This window comes from Microtus oregoni, unplaced genomic scaffold (genome assembly GCF_018167655.1).
Source record: "Microtus oregoni isolate MIOR12 unplaced genomic scaffold, Mior012 000038F_ref0000394, whole genome shotgun sequence".
Classification (NCBI taxonomy): domain Eukaryota; kingdom Metazoa; phylum Chordata; class Mammalia; order Rodentia; family Cricetidae; genus Microtus; species Microtus oregoni.
In genome coordinates, this window is record NW_024543097.1 from 2,155,339 (window position 1) to 2,179,220 (window position 23,882).

The following is a 23,882-nucleotide window of genomic DNA, read 5'->3' on the forward strand; positions in this document are numbered from 1 at the left end:
TCTAACGCTTTCAAATGTTCTGTTAATTCACTAATGTGAGGACATCTTTACTTTTAAAAATATGTGTATCTGAGGTGTGTACATGTATATGTGTATCTACAAGCACATGCATGTTTGTGTGTCTGTGAGAATTAGGTGTGTGCAGAAGTCAGAAGGTAACTTTAGTTATAGCTATTCACCTTCCCCATTGTTCAAAGTGTCTCTTGTTCATTGCTGCTCATGCAACGCTATCTGGCCTGGAAACTTCTGGGGATTCTCCTGCCCGTCTCCATCCTACTGCAGACACACAGCGATTACAGATGTGCACCACCACGTCTGGGGATTCTCCTGCCTGTCTCCATCCTACTGTAGACACACAGCGATTACAGATGTGCACCACCACGTCTGGGGATTCTCCTGCCTGTCTCCATCCTACTGTAGACACACAGCGATTACAGATGTGCACCACCACGTCTGGGGATTCTCCTGCCTGTATCCATCCTACTGTAGACACACAGCGATTACAGATGTGCACCACCACGTCTGGGGATACTTCTGTCTCCCATCTTACTACAGACACACAGCAATTACAGATGTGCGCCACCGTTTCTGGCTCTGTGCATGTTCTTGGTGTCAGAACTTTGATCCTTAAGCTTGTGCAGCAAGTGTCTCATTCCCTGAGCATCTCCCCAGCCCCTTGGGCATCTTTTCTTGAGTACTTCTTTGTGAGATGTCAGCTGCCCCATTCCTTAACAACCCTTGTCATGGGTGGTGTAGCCACAGGCAGGCTTTACATTTTCTCCTTTCTCTGGGTTCTAATGGTTGCTTGTGTTCATCTTTTCTCTCTCCTGCAGGCCCAGAGGTCACTTCCCAGCACTGGTTCCTGACTGGGAGAAAGTAGGTGAACACTCACAATATTTTCAGTTTCTTAAGATACCATTTAACAGAATTTAGATATGAAAGATCAACAAGAGCCACTTTGTGCCATGGACACAGTTATATATTTATTGCATTGTGTGGATTGTAACAAGCAAAATGAGGCTTAGTACAAATCCACGACCCGTCTCAGAGAGCCGACTTTGGCATCCACGGCGCCCCAGTCGTGGTAGCGTCTGTAGTCTCCAGGTCTCAGCAGGTACTGCCGGCCCCGGTAGTTGGGCATCTCGTAGAGGACCCAGCAGCCTTCCAGCACGTTCAGAGAGTAGATCTCACTGAGGCGGAAGTGATCGCGGATGCAGGAGCAGTCTTCCGTGAGCTCAGACACAAGGCCCCGGTAGTCATCTCTCTCGTACAGCCTTATCCTGTGAGAGCTGGTCTGTTGTGATGACCAACGACAGGGAAAAGCAATGATTTATATGCTTGCTATTGCAGCCTGCTTGCACCTCCAGAAAACACGGGTTCCAGGCGATTGTGTCAAGCATGCTTCTCTCCTAATCCTACTGCGTGTGCTGTTGTTCTAACGAATTAGGAAATGCACGAACATAAAGCTGACTGAACCGTGAACTGGAGGCCTTGCGGAGGACACTAACACCAAAAGGCAGAGAGTGAAAACATTTACTGCCCATGTAACAGAATCCTACCAAGCTTGCTTTGAAGTCACCTTTTGTACATATGGTGTGTAATGATGCAGATTTGTTTTGAGTCCCTATACCTTTATTCTTCTCTTTCTTTAAACACACACACAGGAAATGTGAACTGTATCTCATGAAATCCCTAATTACCTGTCTCATAAAAAACGAGTCAACAATGACTCCTGCAAAACACAAAGCCACACAAATTGAGACCCATTGTTCTAGGTGAGTGTGAGAGTATATAGAGAGGAAAAATCTCACCAATACAGCCAGATTACACTAGAATTAACCAAATTTAATTGACTGCCTTTCAAATGTACTTATATATTTTTAAATTGACAAACAGTGTGTGTATATTTATTTGGCATAGCACGGTGCTTTAAAGTATTTAAGCACTGTGGTTAAATCTGCCTAACTAATATATATTTACCCCACATAATTATCATTTTGTGGTAAGAACACAGAGAATCAATTCTTTCAGTGTTTTCATTGTGTATTTAAGATGTATTTATTTCTATTTTATGTGTATGAGTGTTTGTTTGTGGGTATGTAAAATACTACATGAGTTGTGTTTGGTGCTCATGGAGACCAAAAGAAGGCATGGGATTCCCTGGAACTGGAGTTACAGACAGTTGTGAGCCACCCGTAGGTGCTGGGAATTGAACTCAGGTCCTCTAGAATGGTAGCCAGGGCTCTTAACCACTGGGCCATCTTTCCAGCCTCAGCTTTAGCATTTTTAATGATTCTAATACATAGCATGAGCTGTCATTGATGTGCTATAAAACAGATGTCTAGGACACAGTTCTTCTCTCTAGCTGTGAGTTTTTAATTTCTGATCATCACTGCAAACCTCTGGTCCCCACTCTACCACGCTAGCCTTAGTAAGTAGGGCAGAACTGCTGCAGAGGGCAGAACTCAGGGCTGCATCTCGGCAAGCACGCTACCACTGAGCTAAATCTCCAACCCCATCTCCTCTCCCTCCATGAACCTGCGGCTTTAGAGAACAGGTGGCCTTTATCATTACAGGCCTGGCTTATTTCTTCCAGCACAGTGCCCTCTAGGTTCACCCATGTTATTGCAAATGACAGCATTTCCTTCTTTCACGGGTGAAGGGAATGTGATTATTAAACCAAGTTTAACTTTACAGATCATGCTATGGTTTTTATGTTCTAAAACAACATTGATGTCCTTAAGTAAGAGCATATATATCCATATTCCTTCTATTTAGGTTTTAGAGTCAGGCCTTGATATACTTAGTGCGAGCCCTTGTCGAGCATTCCCGTCCTTGCCGAGAACACTAGAACATGAGTGGAAACAAAGTCACCAACAGGAACAGCTGCTGTTCTCACACCAGTCAGGCTGAAGCAATGCTTACATAGGGAAGGGAACGGCAGGAGCAGATGGAGTCGCTGAGGCCCATCCACTGCTGGTAGTCAGGGTAGTCCCCGCGCCTCAGGAAGTACTGGTGGCCCTGGTAGTTGGGGCGCTCATAGAGCATCCAGCAGCCACTGTCCACCCGGATGGAGTTGCAGCGGCTGAAGTAGGGCTGCAGGTTGGGGCAGTCGGTGCTGCATTCATAGCAGCGGCCCTGGAAGCCGCGGTCCTCGTAGAAGGTGATCTGTAAAGGGAAAACAGGTGAACATGGTCAACTGGAAGGCACATCCCCGACATGGGAAAACACGGCAAACCTGGAGGTTCTTTCTTGGCTCACCTTTCCCATCGTCGTTGACAGCAAATGACCAGTGTTGAGTGTGATGGGGACAGGAGTGGCAGCTGATATATATATATACAGCAGGATGGCTGCTGTGTTGGCAAGAACAACACAAAAGGGGGCCGCCGGGGGTAACGCGTGAGGGGAATTCTGTGTTCTCCTGCTTTTTCATTTGGGATCATGGGGTGGGGGCTCACATTCTCTCTGGCATTTTCGAGTTGTCCACCCTAACTCCAGTGAAAGGAATTAAAGTCAGCAGAGCCATTATGACCTTGGAGACAAAGGGCGCACATCGCATCCTATGCGGCTCTCTAGAAATACTTTACGGACCCAGCAGTTCGCAGTGTTTGCCTACAGAAAGTGCTGAGGTGGAGGCTGGGCTCCATCTGTGCTCATGAGAATCATGAGCTTCAGAAGCACTCTGAGGCACCAAGAGTTAGCAGAAAACGAACCAAAATCCTCTAACTGGAAAACAGCTGTGTGTCTTCATCTGTATAATACAGATTTAATTTTTAAAGTTGCACATGTTTAAGATAAAAAGATTAGAACTGTGTAGAGACTAAACATCAGCTGTGGCCATCAAGGCATGATAAGTTTATATGTAGGTCCTCATATTGTTTCTTCCTTTTCAAATTAAAATTTTCTTAATTTTCTATTATAAATATATATTGCAAATTCAGTGGGTGAAAGTAGTAAAATTAATTTTTAAATGTGTGATTTTTGAGTTGAGAGTTAAAAGCATATATATACTTCATATATATATATATATATGAGACTAAACACTTCTTGGTCTAAAACTAGTAGATCAGCCAAAACCCAAGGCATTCTCATCAAGAAAGAAAGGCACAGGACTTTCCGTTCTTCTTGTCACCACCTTTTTTCTAGGGTTATGTTTTTTTTCTTAAAACCAGTGCTATGGTTTGTCTGCATTTTCCCTCACCAAACTGTCAGTTTTCCTGAGCCAGGATGGCCGCCATCAGAACTTCCTTCTTGTTGCCAGCTGAGCAGGAATGGAGGATCATCAAATTTTGAATTATCGGCTGTTATTTCACCCTATGTATATGTAAGAAGTGAAATCAAACATAATTTTGCTTCATGCCCATGCGGGGACTCTCAAAGGATACCCAACTAGAGTTAGCAATGCGGGCCCAGCGTTTGCATGAAAATCCTCAGCCATCGCTCACTGACATGTCCGGATGGTGGAAGCACAGACAGCAAGAAGTGTCTTCTCACGGCCAACAAGCTGCACAGAGCAAACTGGGCCAAGTCCCCGGCAGCTGGAGTCGTGGCAAGCAAGGATCACAGGCCACCGATTTCCTCTGCATCTGTCCTGTGTTCCAAGCAGCCTGGTCAGCCTCAAGTACAGCTGTGACCAAGCGCTATGTAAGAAGGCTACATTGACCTCCCCAGCCACAGCCTTGCATGAGAGGGCACCACTTCTTTTCAGAAAAGGTCAACAAACTCACCTGACTTTGCCTGTGGCGCTGGGATTATTCTGCAGAAGGCTGGCCAGCCCAGTCCTTAAGGAAGGAGAGGTACAGTATGTTGCCATTCATCTGATGAAGCTGGTATTGAAGCTGGTTAAACCATGTGCCTTGTCATCATTTGGGAAGGACGCACAAAGAGAAGCACCTTTCTTTTCCTAGTGGTCATCACCAGAGAAAGCCAGCATCCATTCCTCTTTGCAAACTTTATTGAATGTAAACTTATGAGCTTACATTTTCTCTATTTGGAAGAATGCTAATGAGAAAATAATTCTATTTGGGGTTAACACTTTGGAAAACCACCCCCTTCCCCAGCATTCTATGCAATATTTAATGCTACACATTTGCTAAAATGTGTATCAATACCAGACTGTCTAAACCCACCCATCCAGGAACAGTGAGCTCCCTACAAATTCTCCAGCAGCTTTCCAGGCATAAAATGAAAAAGCATAGGATATACACATTTTTTTCCTTTTGCCAAAATATAGGTGTGCAATATGCTTCCAAGAGAAGAAGGCTACGGGCAGGCTTGAGAGTCAATGCCGTTTACAGCAATGGCTGACTGCAGAGAACGGGTGTGCTGGTGACGATTGCGGCTTTAAGGCGAAGCTTCCTGTCTGCTCCCAGAGACTCTGTTATGCACCCACGGTACTAGTTCTCATTTTTAGGTGACCTGTAGAATGAGAGGATGGTTTTGGTATCAAGTACATCAGTATAGCACAGACACACAAACTAGCTTTCTATCGATAGGAAGTTAAAGTCAAACACCAGGTACCAGAGATGGGTTAGATCCGTGAAGATGTAAAAGAATTTCCATGGGACATTCTGAAATATCTGAAAATGAATTATATTTCTCAACTGACTGCAGTGTGTGATCTCACAATGGATGCTTAAAAGGGATGTTATTTGGGACATTGAAAACATGCTATTTGGGTGACAGATCAAATAGTGGTGCTTTAGATTCTGGAGTTAATAATTGGTTTCTTAAGAGAATGCCTTTGCTTTTAGGAGCTTCAGAGTAAAATATGCAGGCTAAGTTGATAGGGTATGCACAAGTTTTAATAGTTCAGAAAAGATTATCAATATCCATATACACAAACCAAACCACTGAAGGGCGAAGAAAGAAAGAGAACGCATAAAGCTGGTGGAACACACAGCAACGCGAGATGGCGAATCTGGGTCCGCTGTACCGCGGCAGCATATCTTTAAGCTTGGAATTGTTTCCGAATTAAAATTAAAAACCATGAAAGTCAAACTTCTTTGGATTAGCATTCCCTAACATCAGTAGTTTTCTAGTGCTGTGCTGGTAGCGTATTATTTTAAGGTTTTGCATATATTGCTTTGTATTTAAGTCTAAATTCTCCTCCCTCTATCTGGCTTCCTTCTGCAATGCCATGGGTTCTCTGGGAATGGGAAGAGAAGGAACAGGTGCCTCTCTGCTTGGTATGGTCTTAGTGACTCTGAGTATTTATATGTACATTGGCTCATTTAGTGCTCAAAACAACCCAGTGAGGTTCATAATACTCTCTCTTTTATAGGACAGAAAGCAAAACACAGAGAAACTAGTTGTCCCAGGGAATGCTGCTCACATCCATTTTGATTCAAATAAGCCACCAGTGCAATAACAAGAAATCCTTGAGAGTTTCCCAAAACAACTGGGAGTTTTGAAAACAGTTTCTGCCTTTCTCTTAGTTCAGAAGAAACTCAGTGGCTGGAAATGAAAATAAAATTATGAAGAAAGAATTGTTTTAATGCTTAAAGGTTTAAAAAGAGGGTCTTTTTTGTCATCTCAAAGATATGACATTGTATCTATAAGTCATAAGGGAAAATGATGAGTCCCAAATATTTAAAATAAAAAAGTTCCTCAAAAAAAAAAAAAAAGAAGCCGGTCAGTGGTGGTGTACACCTTTAAACCCAGCTCTTGAGAGGCAGAGTCAGGGGGGATCTTTGTGATTTCAAGACCAGTCTGGTCTACAGAGCGAGTTCTTGGACAGACCTTGAGGCTGTAAAGTAAACCTTTAATCTGGGCCACACCTTCTGCTGGAAGTGTGTCACTGTGTGTTTGGGGGGGGGGGGGGCTTTGAGGTCTTTCTCTCAAGCTTCACTCAGTGTGACAGTCAGTCGACTTCCCGTCACCTCTGAGCCAAGATGTGTAGCACTCTCCGCTCCAGCACCACATCTGCCTGCATGCCGCCATGCTCCCTTCCATAGCAGACTGAGCCTCTGAATTGTAAGGAGCCACCACAATTACATGTTTCCTTTATAAGTGCCGACACGGTCATGGTGTCTCTGCATGACAATAGAAAGCCTAAGACAGGCACACTGACCAAACTGGTATCTCTTTATAAGTGCTGATGTGGTCATGGTGTCTCTGCATGACAATAGAAAGCCTAAGACAGGCACACTGACCAAACTGGTATCTCTTATTAAGTGCTGATGTGGTTATGGTATCTCTGCATGACAATAGAAAGCCTAAGACAGGCACACTGACCAAACTGGTCTTTCTGACTTCTGTTTCATTTATTTTCACCTTATACAATCCGGTTGAGAACCCAGAGCTGTGGTAACTATAGTGACAATGACAACTGCAGCAGAATCTTTCTACTTTCCCTCCAGCCCTGTCTACCTCTGACTAGTCTTTACATTCTTCTACATAGCAGCTGAGAACTGGGTGGGTGGGAAAAAAAAAGGCAGGAGTTGGGAGATGCCATGAAGTTCTCCTTTGTGACTGAATCCTCATCTGGAACTGTAGGTAGATACTAAAATCAGCCACCCCATCTGAAGAAACTGAGAAACAGCTGCTTTGCTTGTGAAGAGTGATTTTCAAGAGTTGAAAGCTAGTCATGTGTAGGGATAAGTCCCGCCCCTTAGGGGGCGTGTTCGCCTTGGACTAATGTTTACCTATAAATCTGGCCAGCGAGCTTGCTTCTGCTTTCCTGGTCTCCGCAGGAACGGTGGTTCTGTAAGTCTATTTCTCCATTAAAGCTGTATATATATATATATATATATATATATATATATATATATTTACAATCTGTCTGCATTTGTTTACGACGTTACAGTCATGGCTAATATTTATTTAGGCTTCACCACGGTACCAAGTACCATTCTCACCATTCATCCAGAATCCTAATTAATCAGTGAGTTACTATTCTCTTTTTTTTTTTTTGGAAGGAGGAACCTAAGGTACAGAATGGTTACTTAGCCTGTTCAAAACCATACAGTAGATAAACAATGGGCTCTGTATTCACACCCAGAACCTTGAACTCCAAATACTCAACGTTCACCACGATAGCCAACGTCACCCCGCAGCATCCGTGTTCAGATGTACCTTGTTCTTGAGCTGTGCATATGAGCATCTTTTCCAGGATTTCCATTCTGAACCATTGCTTTCCTGGTAGAGCCGCTGGAGGCATTTTTTGGCATTGCCCCTCTCCTCGGCTTGACACCTGCAGACATGGAGAATAACCACATCAGAGTATAAAACGTTAGAAGAATGTGTCCACCGTTGTGTTAGATCTTGCCTTTCTGGGCTGCACTGCCGCCCTCAACAAAAGTCTAAGAAATAAACTTTCCAGTTTAGGGTGATGTCGGGGAGGGGAACATCAAGTTATGAGGGGTCCTGGCGTTTGAAACTCTCACCAGATAGAAATCTATCAGTGTTCTCATTTGACCTCACTCGGCAGGCCCGCCTCCTAGTTAACTTTCTCCACAGCCAGAAGGGAGCAGACTTACTCTGTCTGCGGTTGCATTCTGCTGCGTTGGGTGCTGTCAACATGGCAAAAGGGTGCAAGGAGCGGCGGGGCAACAGAGCCGGGGAGACCTGAAAGAAGACAGCTCTGTTTTACAGCTGTGTGAGACTCATGTAGGGAGCACCGGCTACCTATAGCACGCGGCGTGTCTCGCCAACCCGGAGTCCTGGTGAACTGTGCCGATGAGGCGCCCGAAAGGAGGGCGATATGGTCTTCACTTACAGTCTCTGCTCTTGCTTGGCTCCCATAACACAGAAATCCCCTTTGCACCCGACATTCCTCACAGTTCCCTCTCCTGGCAACTTTTCTGCCTTAGACTCTTGCCTTTCCTTTGCCATGGAGCTCAAGTATTCTCTTGTCTGAGTGAGGAACTCCTCCTGGCATCCTGCCCCCGCAAACCCATGCACAGTATAGGCTGGGCATTGCTATGTATGCAACTGGGAAGTTTTTTAACACATTTCAACTCTATCAGCAACCTTTCTAAAATAAAAAATATAATTATATCACTTCCTCCAATTTCTCTTCTCCCTCCAACTCCTCCCATGCCTGTTTGTCTCTAACTGGTGGCATTATTATTATTATTACATGTATATAAATGCATAAATATGCAAATACAACCTGATGGGTTCATTTAGTGAGACTTGTGTGCATATGATCCAGGACTGACTGCTTTGTGTTAAATAACCAGTTAAGAGCCTTGGCCCTCTTTGGGCTGACAAGGGAGGGGGACTTGATTGGGGGAGGGGGAGCGAAATGGGAGGCGGTTGCGGGGAAAAGTCAGAAATCTTTAATAAATAAATAAATATCCAAATAAAAAAAAAGAGCCTTGGCCCAAGTGAGGCTTACTCCTACCTGGAATGTTTAAAAAGCGCTAGTGTGACTGAGTCTAATTTACATTTTAAATTCATCCGGGGCTCAGTTAAAAAAAAAAAACTTGTCTACCATGCAAAGGCTCCTGATTCACTCCCAGCATTAAATACACCACACACACACACACACACACACACACACACACACAATTAAATCAAACAATAAAATCATCTTGACTTCTTTGTGAAGAACACATGGGAAAATGAATGCAGAGAGGCCATTTAATCTCAGGACCTTGGAGTGTTCCTAACGTGTGGCCTAGCAGCGGGACACTTGCTGCTCGTGTGTTCTGTATCATAAAGACACGTTCGTACTCCGCAATCAGCATGTACATGTAATTACCAGCTTAGCACATACACTCTGTTCTTAGGTTGCTTATTCTGAAAAACCCCTTCCACGCCTAGATGCGGCTGGAGGAAGTACAAGGTTGATCCCAGCAGACACTAAGCTGACTCAGCATTTTAAGAGGTGCCTGGGTTCCAGCACCGTCAGCATCGGGAGGAGTAGCAGAGATGGTAAATGAGAGAGGTAGAGATTTCGCTGGTCTTAGAAATGGCCGCCCCGCCGTCACAGCGCGGTCTTCGGTACCTCCTCTGACGGCTTTCTCTTTTTATCTTTCACGTGGGAATCTCCAGTTCTTCAGGAAGGACTTTCGTCCATGGTGTGAGAGGGAGGACAAGAGCCGAACCAGCCCTGTTTGTTGACAAGGTCTCCTTCCTACGCACATCGTGTCACCTGTGTGGATGGTGTGTGGCTTTGCTGCCAGACTCTGCGTGGTCATTTTGGTTCATGGTGATTTGCCCAGTGCTTACGCCATCTGTGCTGTCCCACAGTTCAAGGCAGCTGCCTTCCAGCTTTGACCTCTTTTCTGAGACTGTTTATTCTTGGCTGTTTGTGCTTCCTACTGATTTGATAACTGCTTGTCAATATGTGAAAAGAGTAAGAGAAATGGGCTGAGGGATGAAGGAATTGTGTGTGTCTGTCTGTCTGTCTGTCTGTGTCTGTGGGGGTGGGGACAGAAGGAGGGAGGGAAGGAGTTTGCTAGCTCGCTGTCTGGAGAGAGTTAGTCTCTGGATTACTTTATGGGGAGAGTTGAGAATTTCACAACCACGCATGCTCTACTCCGTGAGTGCTGTAGCTCTCTACTCAAGCCTTCTCTAACATCAGCAGCGTTTGCAGTTGGCAGTGAGAGCCCTCGTGCAGATTGCGTTAGATCCCTAAAGTTTGCAGAGAGAGCCCTTGTGCAGATTCCGTTAGATCCCTAAAGTTTGCAGTGTAGAGCCCTTGTGCACATTGTGTTAGATCCCTAAAGTTTGCAGAGAGAGCCCTTGTGCAGATTGCGTTAGATCCCTAAAGTTTGCAGAGAGAGCCCTTGTGCAGATTGCGTTAGATCCCTAAAGTTTGCAGTGTAGAGCCCTCCTGCAGATTTTGTTAGATCTCTAAGTCTGTTTTCATCTTACAGTCAACATCATCTGCCCATACTTCACTTTCTCTTTACTCCTGGCTTACAGAAAAGAGTTAAGGTTTTACGCTGATCCTACATCCAGCCAACTTTGCTAACCCTGCTTATTAATAAATAGTGTGCTGATTCTTTTGGGCTTTCAAAGTATCCATGATGCCATTTTAAAGAATGACAGCTTCTGTATTCCTGTTGACCTTTTGCTTAATTATCTCTTCGGTCAGTGTAAATTAAATAGGAAGGAGGACAGTGAGCACTATCTATTTCTTTATTATTTTTTTATTTTATGTGCATTGGTGTTTTACATCTTATGACGGTGTCAGAAATCCTGACACTGGAGTTACAGTTTTGAACCGCCATGTGGGGCCGGGAATTTAACCCAGGTCCTCTGTAAGAGCAGCGAGTGTTCTTAACTTCTGATTCATCTCTCCAGTCCCAAAGATTTCTTTATTATGTGTATGGGTGTTCTGTCTGCTTGTCTGTCTGCACACCCGAAGAGGGCATCGGATTCCATTACACGCCACCATGTGGGTGGCTGGTAATTGAAATCAGGGCCTCTGGAAGTTTAATCACTGAGCCATCTCTTCAGCCACAGATTTATTTCTTACTTCAAGGAAGACGCTGCTATTAAATATGATTTTTGCTATGGATTTTAAAATATACTTTAACAGGTGAAGGAAATTTTCTATTGTCTTACTTTGGTAAGTATTACTTTATTGTGATAAAAAAAAATAAAGAACTTAAAAGTATTATCTTAGCCAGGTGGTGGTGGCAAACACCTTTAGTCCCAGCACTCAGGAGACAGAAGCAGGTGGATCTCTGTGAGTTCGAGGCCACCCTGGTCTACAGAATGAGTTTCAGGACAGGTTCCAAAGCTACATAGAGAAACCCTGTAAAAAAAAAAAAGCTTTATCTTAACTATTTAAATATTTTTGGATTACCTTTGACATGAACGGTAATTTTAGGTTTACAGGAAAAATAGTGGGGACTATGTAGGAAACTCACACACACATAGCCTCCTCTCCATCAGTTTTCTGTCCCACAGTGGAACGCTTGCGGCTGTTCCTAAGCATGGGTGGGCACGTCATCACCTAAATGCCAAAGCTGTCCGTTTTTCTCAAGGATAAATCTGCATTTCCTTTTATCAAATGCTTTTCTCGGAACATATTTCTCAGGCGACGGAAATAGCTCAGTTGTCAAAATGCCTACTATATGCACACAAGGGCCCGGGGTTCGGAACCCCAGCTCCCACCTAGAAGCCTCACGAAACATGCATGTAGTGCTCTAGTCGTGGAGAGTGACCACGGATGACATCTATCATCGACCTTCGGCCTCTGCACACGCGTGTGTCACCACAAACATGCATGCGTATATACATACAAACACATGTAGACACAAGGATAAGAAACGGTAAGACGTCTTTTTCTCCTCCCTCAGTGAACACAGTCTATTGTTGAGGATTTTTTTATATTCACGAGAGGTCGGTTATATCACTTCCTTTTCTGTGTGTGGTTTCATCAGGTTTGGAAATAAGGGCTACACTGCCTTCGTATGGATCCTTTGAGTTCTGGGAGTTTGGTGAGGCGGGTCCTTCTCTTATCTCCATGTCGAGGCAGGTGGATTGTAGCCAGCAGTGTTCCTGACTGCAGAAGTGCGGTCACCTACACTTACCCTGCTAAGAACAGCCTTTCAGGGCTGAACACCCTTCAGCCTTCAGGCGCAAAATTAGAAATACCTGCTTGCGACCACATCACAGCCATCTATAACTCATGCCTCGAAAATGTGACCCAAGTGTCTAGTACCCTCCCAAGAGTCATCTTCGTTTTTCTTTTGGGGACAGTTAGACATGATGTTGTACAGATAAAAATCTGTGTCTCAATCCTTCCTTCAAGCTAAATGTGACTACACCAGGAGGCTTCAGCCAGCGAAGCGCAGAACCACGCGCTCTGTGAGATTCGGGACACATCTCCTCTGCAGCCGAGGTGAGCTGGAAGGCTCTCCAGCAACCGTGCTAGACAGCCAGGCTGAAGTCTGTCAATACAGGGAGGGCTGAGCGAGACTGAAATGAGGTCTGTGATGGCGACAGACTGTGTGGAATTGCGAAGCATGTGACAAGTGGGTCATAGTCCCCTGTATCCATAGAATTCCTGTTGCATCATCCAGGAAGCAAGTAAAATAAGCCACACTCACGTTAACCTGCAAGGCTGATTGGCTGATTAGAACTTTATCACTATGTAGCATTGTAGGAATGTTACAGATTCGGAGCCCCTTTATCTCGATTCATCTTTAGTGCTACCCATTCATAGCCCAACTCTGACTTAACGCCTTTGCAGTTACCAGACCAAGAAAACCAAAGCCAACCAAACATACAAACACATCTAAAGAACAACAGCAATGAAACACCTTCAGAATGTACTAACAAACCACTAACTTCTACCCACCTGGAAGCTAAGGATGTCATCAAGCAGTGTCTGAGACCTACGACAGAGACTCCCCAGCTGTGTTGCGACCCACCCACCCGATGTTCCCACCCACGAATTTGGAAAACCCCTTCTTTATAACTTTCCTTGGTAGCATAACTATAAAAACCTCATGAAAGCATTTCCACACGGAAGCACGTTATTTGGGAAACCTCTGTGCCCCTGGATTGTGGTCACTCACATTTGGTTTAAAAACATCATAGCTTGGGCTGAGGAGACGACGTAGGAGGTAAAGCGCTTGCCACACAACTGCAGACTGGAGTTAGGGACTCTTTGCCCGTGTAAAAAGCTGGTGTAGAAGCACACACCTAGAATTTTAACGCAGGGAAGGAGGGGATAACAGGAGCCCCCCGGCTTGCTGGCCAGACAGTGTAGCTGAAGAGGTGAGTTCCTGCTTCTGTGAGAGCCCAACATATAACATCATATAACCAACATATAACATCAGTTCAGCCTTCCACATTCAGTGCACACTTACGAATGCGTGCATGCATGCACATGAACGCGTACACACACATAACACATGCACAGACAAGTAACTTTTCTTCCCTTTGGGCTTTGTGTCCATGTAAAATTATGTACATTTAACGACATTAATGATACAAAGAACTGAGCATAAACATAAACTTGGACCTCTCCCTTCAAGGAGCACAGAACCTATTGTGATGGTTAGTTTTGAGTGCCAATATCTCACCTGGGAGGGGTCTCTCAATCAGTAACTGTGTAGATTGGGTTGGCCTATGGGCATGTCCAGTGGGAAATACTTTCCCTGCTTTAATTGAGGAGGGACAACCCTCCCCACTGTGGGTGGCACTATTCCCTAGTAGCGGACAGTGGATTGTGTAGCAGTGCAGAAGGAAGTCAAATACTAGCAAACATGCATTAACTCATTACTCTTTGCTTGACTGTGGATATATTGTGACCTTCAAGTGCTCCAAACTCCTGCTTCCTTGACATCCCCACAGTGATGGACTGTACCCTGAAACTGTGAGTCACATGAATCCTTTACCTCTTAAATTGTCAGGTTACATTATCACGGCAACAGGAAACAAACTAAAATACCTGTTTAAAAAGATGATCTTACGGCACAAAAACCAGAAAAGAAGCTTTAGGTCAGTATTGTAATTATGGCTGCTGTGTGTCAGGTGGGAGGGAGGGAAAATGGGCTCCTGTGTTGTCCTTGGTAAAAAAAACAAAACAAAACAAAACCAAAAAAGCAAGCATTTATCGGCTCCAGTGTTCCTGCGGCAGGGGAGGTAGACCTGAGATTTGCAGAGGTCGTGGCTGACCTATCGGATGAAGTGTCCTGAGTCCTGATAATCTGTGACTTACATCAACCATTCATTTAGCTTCCTGTGTGGGTTATAGGAAAGATTATTATAAAAGTGGGGTGACGCTTGGATCCTAATCTGGAGTTCATCGTGTTTTCTTTAACTCTGAATCTGTTCTCATCATCTCTCTGCTAAGGGATTATATGAATTGCTTCCTGGTCCGTGAGCTTTCTAAATGCCACAGTGCAGTCAGCAGAAGCTTCCTGGAGCCGAGGGAAGATGAGTGTGTGTTAAGGCACGCAGGAACTGATCCAGAGAAGGCATGGAGTGGGGACACAAGGGTTAGGGTCATGTTTTTACCTCTGGCCTAGCAAACCGAAGCAGTGATTTATTAAAATATTGCTAAGGCAACAGTAAAAGGGGAGGAGGATTGGGGGGGGGAAGGAGAGGTGAAATTATATAAATATATTTTAAATAAATAAATAGAAACATTGTTATGACCTCATCAGGACTGAAGCGGGGAGGGCTCTGACCCTTGGTGTCAAAACATTTGGATAGAATCTTAAAGCTATCAGGTTTATCAAGATGAAACCAGGATTCTTGTCTGAAAAATTAGCTCATGCATATCCAGGGTGTAGTGATATTTCACTTGTATTTTAATAAATAAAGCTTGTCTGAAGATCAGAGAGTTAAACAGCCACTCTGGTCAGCCATGCAGACCAGGCAGTGGGGACACACACTTTACTCCCAGTAGCCACACTATTCACCATAGAAGTCGGGCAGTAGTGGTACAAACACTTGAACCCAGCACTGGAGAGGAGTAGAAGACAGGAGAACACAGATCTCAGCTCAGTCTCATTCTGAGATTCCTGGAGGCAGGATTGCCATTGCTATCTCAGGTAGAAGCTGTGGTTGGCTGCTTTGCTTTTCTGATCTTCAGGTTGAGCCCTAATATCTGCCACTGGGTTTTTTATTATTTGTGCTGTCCAGGGGATTCTGAAAATGTGGCTGGGTTATTGCAGAAATATATTTCAGAACATTTTAACATTGGTGAAAAAATTTACAAATTATTGGGAAAGCCTATGCCTTGACTGATGCGATCCTATAGTACTTTTTCCAAAACGATGACTTATCTTGGGGGGGGGGAGAGGCAGAAATATGGAAAGAGACAGGACAATTCATCAGAAAGATAGACAAGTGACTTTAATCCGTCATATATATATATATATATATATATATATATATATATATAGTTGCTGATTAGTGATCAGAACATGAATTAAGGCCACAGATGATGGAGGCAGGGGGATGACAGTTCAAAGTCTTCCTTTCCTACATAGTGAGTTTGACATTAGCCTGTGCTGTGAGATTCACTCTCAAACAAACAAACAAATCTATAACACCCCCCCCCCCAACAAAGTGCATGGTGAATTACTAAATTACACATTCTCTGTTTCGAGAACATTAGCGTAGGCAGCATACACTGTAACACAGTATGTAGAACAATGTAATAATCACTTTGGAAGACAACTGACTTCATGGGAGTGTTGAGAAGCCCATATTCCTCTGCTTAGCAACTTCCCAGGCACACACCGTCCAGGAACTCGCTGCTCAACAGAACCTGCTCGACAGTAGAGGAAACAACTCCCGCTTACGCAGTGAGATACCACATCTCAATAAACAAAGAGGAGAGAGATCAAGGGCCTGGCCCCAGCCTCTGGCTTCCTCATGCAGTTGCACGCTTGGGCATGAACACACATGTAAACATGCGTATACATATAATGCACGCTGCACACACGTATAAACAAAGTAAAATCAAAGATGTTGTGTGATTGAAGAGGGCACATGAGTCACACTGGGCCTCCAAACACAGGTGCAGATACCCATAGACACACAAAGACTCAAGATGTAGCTCAGAGACAGCGAGCTTGTCTAGGGGGAGGAGGAGGCACAAGGTCCTGTCTTCAACCTCAGCACAGTAAAACATGAACAAAAGCCATCGCTGTGTGAAGTGAAATGGCAATACATGAAGTTGTAAATGTGCTGAGAACAAGAGTGCAGGTGAGACGGGTAAGCCCCGGACAGGGTCTCCTGCGCTCGGTAAGCCCCCGACAGGGTCTCCTGCACTCGGTAAGCCCCGGACAGGGTCTCCTGCGCTCGGTAAGCCCCGGACAGGGTCTCCTGCGCTCGGTAAGCCCCGGACAGGGTCTCCTGCGCTCGGTAAGCCCCCGACAGGGTCTCCTGCGCTCGGTAAGCCCCGGACAGGGTCTCCTGCGCTCGGTAAGCCCCGGACAGGGTCTCCTGCGCTCGGTAAGCCCCGGACAGGGTCTCCTGCGCTCGGTAAGCCCCGGACAGGGTCTCCTGCGCTCGGTAAGCCCCGGACAGGGTCTCCTGCGCTCGGTAAGCCCCGGACAGGGTCTCCTGCGCTCGGTAAGCCCCGGACAGGGTCTCCTGCGCTCGGTAAGCCCCGGACAGGGTCTCCTGCGCTCGGTAAGCCCCGGACAGGGTCTCCTGCGCTCGGTAAGCCCCGGACAGGGTCTCCTGCGCTCGGTAAGCCCCGGACAGGGTCTCCTGCACTCGGTAAGCCCCGGACAGGGTCTCATGCACTCGGTAAGCCCGGGACAGGGTCTCCTGCTCTCGGTAAGCCCCGGACACCATCTCACGCACACAGGGGCTTGTTTGATAAGTTTTTATACTATAACTATATATACTGTTAATTAGGACATAATTAATATTAATGATATTAATTATTACCCTCTAGGACCTAGAGTCTAGGTGGACATAACTAATATCAAAGACATGTTTTTGATTAATGATTACTCCAGTGTGTTAAAATCCAGCTTTTGCCGGGCAGTAGTGGCGCACGCCTTTAATCCCAGTACTCGGGAGGCAGAGGCAGGCAGATCTCTGTGAGTTTGGGGCCATCCTGGTCTACAAGAGCTAGTTCCAGAACAGCCAGGGCTGTTACACAGACAAACCCTGTCTTGAAACACCTCCCTCCCCCGCCCCCAAAAATTCAGCTTTTGTTGAAAGTGTAGGTTCACAAGCAGATATCTGAGAAAGAAAGAAACAAAGAAAGAAAGAAAGAGAAAAAGAAAAGAAACTGTAGGTCCTTCTGTCTCCAGCAAGGCCCTCATCTTCATGTCTGTACGAGTTAATCTGGGGAAAATGCTTCGAGAAGAGAAGGTACCTCAAGTAAATGTGAGAGGTAGAGGCACCTGGTCCTGGCAGGGAGGAGGCTGGTGTCCCCCGCAGGGTGGGCTTTGCAGTAATGGCGGTCCTGAGGAAGGCTCCCTTTGGGCTGTCGTGTAACTGATAGGCATGGTCCCACTTAATCCTCACAACAGTCTGGTGTGTTAAGGAGTAACCAACCGTAGGCTTACTCACACATAGGAAACTGGAGACCAGGGAAAGATAACTTATGAGAGGCCTGCAGGTAGAAAGGGATGGATCTGGGCCAGGGCCCTCTCTGCCTTGCCCGGGAATCTTGATGTCTGAGTGTTGCTCAGGATGGTTTAAATGCTGGCTCTTAGGATGGGTGAGTTTGGGGAAGGCAGAGGAAAAGCTGAGGACCTGAGGTTCTTTATTCAGAGCCCTTCTCTCCTCCACACACTTTCATTCTCTCTGCCCTCCTTTCTTTTGTCCCCTTGTCTTCCATCAAATGAGACTGCTGATTTATTTATGATTTTTCTTCAGTTGAAATCAAGTTGGGCATTTTAAATTTATTTGAAAACAGTTGTAAATACCCCACACTTATGTAAAGCCTTTAATTGAACCTTCTCTGAATCAAGACCTCCTCATCAGAAAAACGAAACAAAACAAACAGAAAACCAAATTACTTATTAACAAAAAATGACCATCTGTCAGGCACCTGTAGCTGACAGTGAACAGTACCTGCCTGTGCTGCTTTTCTATCACCAGGGGGCAGCAGAGAGCCCCAGAGAATGGCACCAGGCTGCACACAGTAGCCACAAATCCTTTCCAGTTGCCGGAAATTCATCCTAATCTGATTTGTTTTTCCCCTGAGTTTTAAACTCTGGTTTAGAAACTGTTTCAGTTGTTGCTTAGGAGACATTTTATCCAAAGGAGCCAAAGGTCACTCTGATATAAGTAGTAAAGAACCTTTGACAACATCTATTGCTTTTAAACCACTCTGACTTCTAATTAAAACCATTACTTTCGAAGTTATGTTAAACCCCAAAAGACTGTTTTAAGAAAGTCCTACAGTTTAACTTTTGAAATGCTACATTGAGCATACACTGAAAGATCCTCCTGGTTCCCCATCCAGGTTGCAGGAAGGTCCTCTGGGTGGAGCGGAGCCTGCAATTCCACCAGCGGTAGGTAGGAGCTCCTGGCAGGGATGGGGAGGGGCTGCTAGCATTGCTCTCGCTAACCACAATCATTTGGGGACTGGCTAGCTCAAACAGGCCAAGTTTGCACTGTGATAATAATATACACATTTGATTAGCTGGTTAATGTTTGGATACTTAGAGCAGTGAGTCTCAATGAGAAGAGATTTTTGTTCCCAGGACACATTTGGCAGGCATGAAGCACTTTTAACTGTCACAAACAGAGAGAGCCTTCTTGCCTCTGCTAGCTGGTGGCCAGGCATCGTGCTAAACCCTTCACTACACATGGCAGTTCCCAGTTCCAGCTTCCAACACACGCAACACAGAGTTGTCTGGCTCAAGAGGTTAAGAAACCCTGACAGAAAGCTAGGCTGGGTGGTGTATCCCAGGGCTCGAGATACTGAGATGAGGATTGCTTCAAGTTCAGGGGCCAGTTTGGCTATACAAAGAGGTCAAGGCTAGCCTGACTACATCACAAGACTTTGTCTCAAAAAGGAGAAAAATAAACTGGGTGTGGTGGCTCACACCTTCAATCCCAGCAGTTGGTTCTTGGGAGGCAGAGTAGGTGGGTCTCTGAGTTCCAGTCCAGACTGCTCTATAGAGTGATTTCCAGGACAACCAGGGCTACACAGAGAAATCCTGTCTTGAAAAACAAAAACAAAACAAAACAAAACAAAAAAAAAAAGGAAAAGAACTAAATGAAACCCTGATGTATAAGAACATAGACTAATTCAGTTGCCCAGTCTTGGGTTCCAGAACCTTGATTCTAGCTATTATTTTGAGGTTTTCATGTGCTAAACACCAAGGCTTCATTGGGCTGACTTGCTTAATGGCCACAACAACCCTACCTTCTAGCCTTGATTTTATGAACGGAGGTTTATAGATATTGGAAATGATCATTGTACTTGAATCTGGCAGGGCTGCAATTGAAACCCAGGCAGCAAGAGTTCAGAGTCTACAGTTGAGCAGCAGGTAAATTTCTCTCATATGTGAATCAATAGATGATCGCAGCTCATGCCCACAAGGCAACGCTAGTTCCCGAGGAAAGTTCCTGGTACAGTATGACCTGAGTATCTTCCAAGCTGGCCACCTTGTAGACCAGACACATCCCCACTTCTCACGGTTGGTCTGATTGTGAGGATAAAGGCTACGTGCCACTGAACAGCGACTCTTCCATGACGGACTGAGTGACTGGGCAAACATGCCCACACGTTAGCAGCACGGCCTCCTGTTTTAGCCCAGGTGCTCAGACATGGTCATTTGTACACCATGACCCCACCAAACCAGAAGGTCACAGCATTGTCCCCTTCAGAATGAAGCATGGGGACTGAGACCTAATCGGTCAACCAGTGTAGCTACCACCTCCTCAAAGCCAGGAGATGAAGGACAGAAAATCACAAGTGAAACCCAGTGAGCATATTTTGGCTTGGGACATATTTCTGTGAGGGAGAGAGGAGACAGGGCCACAGAAAGAATGCTTCTGGGAACTGAGCAGTGTGGTGTGTGTGGCTGGAACACCACAACAGCTGGGCTTTCTTCAACTTAAAAAGCTGCTCAGTCCCTTGTGAGCACCTGTCAAGATAAGCCTCAGTACAGAATATGAGATTTATATTATAAAAAAAGGGTGTTGTGGGATATTTGTACTCTGTGTGAAGTTGTGTTTGCTGTGATTGATGTAATAAGAAGCAAAATGGCCAATAGCTAGGCAGGAGAGATAGGAGGGACTTAGGAACAGAGAGAGGAAGAGGAGGATCTATGAGCAGAGGAGATGCCAGAGGATGCAAAGAAATAGGAGGTACAAGATGGAAGAGAGGTAACACAACATGATAGAGCATAGATTAATATAAATGGTTAATTAAAGTTATAAGAGCTAGTTAGGGAACAAGCATAAGCTGTAAGCCGAGCTTTCATAATTCATAAGAAGTCTTTGTGCGGTTTTTGTGAACTAGAGACCAAAGGAAAATCCATCCACAACAAGGCGCCTTGCCTGACTTGCTCACTGGCTCATGCCTGACATTCAACCCCGCAGTTTGAAAGAGCAAACAAACACGCAGATAAGCAGTGCTTGTGGTCAGGGAGAAAGCTGTGATTCCTTCAGGGACTGGGGGATTTGGACCTCAGAAGATGCTGAGAAGGTTTCAAAACCTCAGGACGCAGTAAATACTTGGCTGTGGAGGTGGATGAGGTAGGCACTTGAACTTCTGCGACCCACTGTTTGTACAGTACAATCTGCAGGTACAAGAACAGGGGATATATAACTGTGCTGTGTCTGGCCTTGACCTCTTTCTGAATCCTTCAACCTGTCTTGTGGCTGTGACCCATCGCTTACATCTGTGGGCTGTGGATGCAAGAACAGGGGACAGCTGCCCTGTGTTTGTGGCCCACTGTTGACATACCGTCATCTACAGGTGAGGACACAGAGCGGGCAACTGTCCTGCAGCTGTGTGTGTTCCTAGCCCTGGTTTACGCTTGACTCCCTCCCAAGTCCAAATGAAACATTTGGGACAATGAGACAAGGGACAATGAGCAGAAATAAGATCAGGGGGTGAGCATGCTGACTCAGCCCCTCCTCCCCCCCCAAAGAAATTTTCAGGAGCATAAGGATTGTAGCTAGTATTTAAACTCTCATTGAGTCTTCATTTATGAACTGTGAGAATGGAACTGGCTTGAAAATCATTCAGGAGACTTTTGTTTTTCAAATACAGGACCTCAGGTAGTCCAGGTTGGCCTGAATTACCTATGTTGTCAAGAATGACCTTAAACTCTCGATTCTCCTGCCTCCATCGCCTAAGTGCTGAGATTACAGCTGTGTGCCACCACAGCTGGCAACAGAGCCCTTTTTAAAATAGAAGGATAAAATGTAGAGGCCCAAAGAAGGAAAAGGACACATTGAGGGCTCTGGAGAGGGAGAAAGAAAGCTCTGCACTGGGCCATCCTGCCAGGGATGCCCAAGGAGTCGATGAGAACGGGGCAGGGGCCACCATTTGCTATGTTTTTTTTTTTTTCTTGAACATAATCCTTATGGATCTGGTCCTCATTCTGGAGGTAGAATATGTCAAACAAATGCAAGGTGTGACTTGCTAGGTCCACATTACTGAAAGCACAAGTGAGAAGTTACAGTGGGCAAAAATGGTGGGGTCTGGACCCCTCTTTCTTGCCAGACTCAGCCCTCCACAGGGCCCACCAGGTTACTGTGTTCTGCTCCTCAGCCCTCCACAGGACTCACCAGGTTACCATGTACTGTTCCTCAGCCCTCCACAGGACTCACCAGGTTACCATGTACTGTTCCTCAGCCCTCCACAGGACTCACCAGGTTACCATGTACTGTTCCTCAGCCCTCCACAGGACTCACCAGGTTACCATGTACTGTTCCTCAGCCCTCCACAGGGCCCACCAGGTTACCGTGTTCTGCTCCTCAGCCCTCCACAGGACTCACCAGGTTACCATGTACTGTTCCTCAGCCCTCCACAGGACTCACCAGGTTACCATGTACTGTTCCTCAGCCCTCCACAGGGCTCACCAGTTTACCATGTATGGCTCCTCAGCCCTCCACAGGACTCACCAGGTTACCATGTACTGTTCCTCAGCCCTCCACAGGACTCACCAGGTTACCATGTACTGTTCCTCAGCCCTCCACAGGGCTCACCAGTTTACCACGTACTGTTCCTCAGCCCTCCACAGGACTCACCATGTATGGCTCCTCAGCCCTCCACAGAACACACTGGTAGTTACTGTGTACCACTCCACTTAAAAGGGAGCATTTTATAAGCACATGTAGCTCAAGATAGGGCTGTATCTGGTTTTTACCTTTATTAAAAATAGAATTGGGCTGGAGAGATGGCTCAGAGGTTAAGAGCATTGCCTGCTCTACCAAAGGTCCTGAGTTCAATTCCCAGAAACCACATGGTGGCTCACAACCGTCTGTAATGGGGTCTGGTGCCCTCTTCTGGCCTGCAGGCATAGACACAGACAGAATATTGTATACATAATAAATAAATAAAGATTTAAAGAAATAGAATTATTGCCAGGTGGCAGCGGCACTCACTTTTAATCCCAGCACTCAGGAGGCAGGCAGATCTCTGAGTTCGAGGCCATCCTGGTCTACAGAGCCAGTTCCAGGACAGTCAGGGCTACAAAGCGAAATGTCTCAAAAAACAAAACCAATACAACTATTTATTTGGAGTGTGTGGGGAGTGGACACTTGTGTGCCACAAGCATTCGTGTAGCGGTCAGAGGGCAGCTTTCAGCAGTGTGTTCTCTCCTTCCACTACATAGATTTGGGGAACTGAACCAGGGAGCTGGGATTGACTGCAGGAGCCTTATTTGCTGAGAAATTTCAATACCTCAGTTTTTACTTTTGGACATAAAATTGTTATTATCTGATGCCTGAAAGTATATCGTTGTGAATGTATATTCAGAGGCTGGGAACACAGCTCAATGGCAGAATGGATGCTTAGCAGGTAGAAAACTCTGAGGAAACTCCCCAGCAACACACACACACGCATACACACACACAGACACGCACACATAGACACACACATACATACACACACAGACACATACAGACACACAGACACATACAGACACACTCAGACACACACACACATACAGAGACACAAACAGACACACACACACACACACAGACACTCACACATACACCCATACACATAAAGAGCTGAGAACTAAGGGCTGGGAATATGTCTATGGTAGAGCGTTTGCTTAACTTATACCCATAAACCCTGCGTTCAATCCCTGGCATGTATACATTCTCGGTATCACTAGTCCCATATCACTCTTACCTTCGTAGATTCAGGTTCAGTAGAAGAATAGGCCCCGTAAATTTTCAGGACTTCCTCAATTGGGATACTGTTCTGTGAAACAAAAACAATGTGTTGTCATATTGTGGCTTTTTCCTTATTAAAAAACAAAATTACTGCAGCTATAATGGTTCTAGTACAG

At 45.4% G+C, this 23,882-nt stretch overlaps 2 protein-coding genes across 4 annotated transcripts in view; both read right to left on the minus strand.

Annotated features, from left to right (window-relative positions):
• Positions 1-978: 978 nt before the first annotated feature.
• On the minus strand, positions 979-3,529 carry LOC121433449 (gamma-crystallin A). The gene is made up of 3 exons (XM_041631872.1): positions 3,262-3,529; positions 2,926-3,168; positions 979-1,294 (listed from the first exon to the last, which is right to left on the minus strand). Exons 1-3 carry the CDS (start codon positions 3,268-3,270, stop codon positions 1,022-1,024), a joined length of 525 nt encoding a protein of 174 aa, XP_041487806.1. The 5' UTR covers positions 3,271-3,529; the 3' UTR covers positions 979-1,021.
• A 1,303-nt stretch (positions 3,530-4,832) lies between these two features.
• Positions 4,833-23,882, minus strand: part of CUNH2orf80 (chromosome unknown C2orf80 homolog) — a 28,221-nt gene continuing 9,171 nt past the window's right edge. For 2 of the 3 annotated variants that reach the window (XM_041631904.1, XM_041631906.1), the window contains exons 6-9: positions 23,723-23,794; positions 8,481-8,568; positions 8,077-8,194; positions 4,833-5,418 (exon numbers count right to left, since the gene is read on the minus strand). In XM_041631904.1, the coding sequence (XP_041487838.1) occupies positions 5,397-5,418; positions 8,077-8,194; positions 8,481-8,568; positions 23,723-23,794 (300 nt within the window). In that variant the 3' untranslated portion in view covers positions 4,833-5,396. The remainder of the gene's footprint in view (positions 5,419-8,076; positions 8,195-8,480; positions 8,569-23,722; positions 23,795-23,882) is intronic. The other variant, XM_041631905.1, reaches the window with a different exon arrangement.

What these genes read in the sequence shown, in the direction of transcription:
- LOC121433449 (XM_041631872.1), bottom strand. An exon ending in CCTGCCGTTCCCTTCCCTAT is followed by an intron (nt 1,295 to 2,925) that starts GTAAGCATTGCT and finishes TCATCACAACAG; the next exon opens with ACCAGCTCTCACAGGATAAG.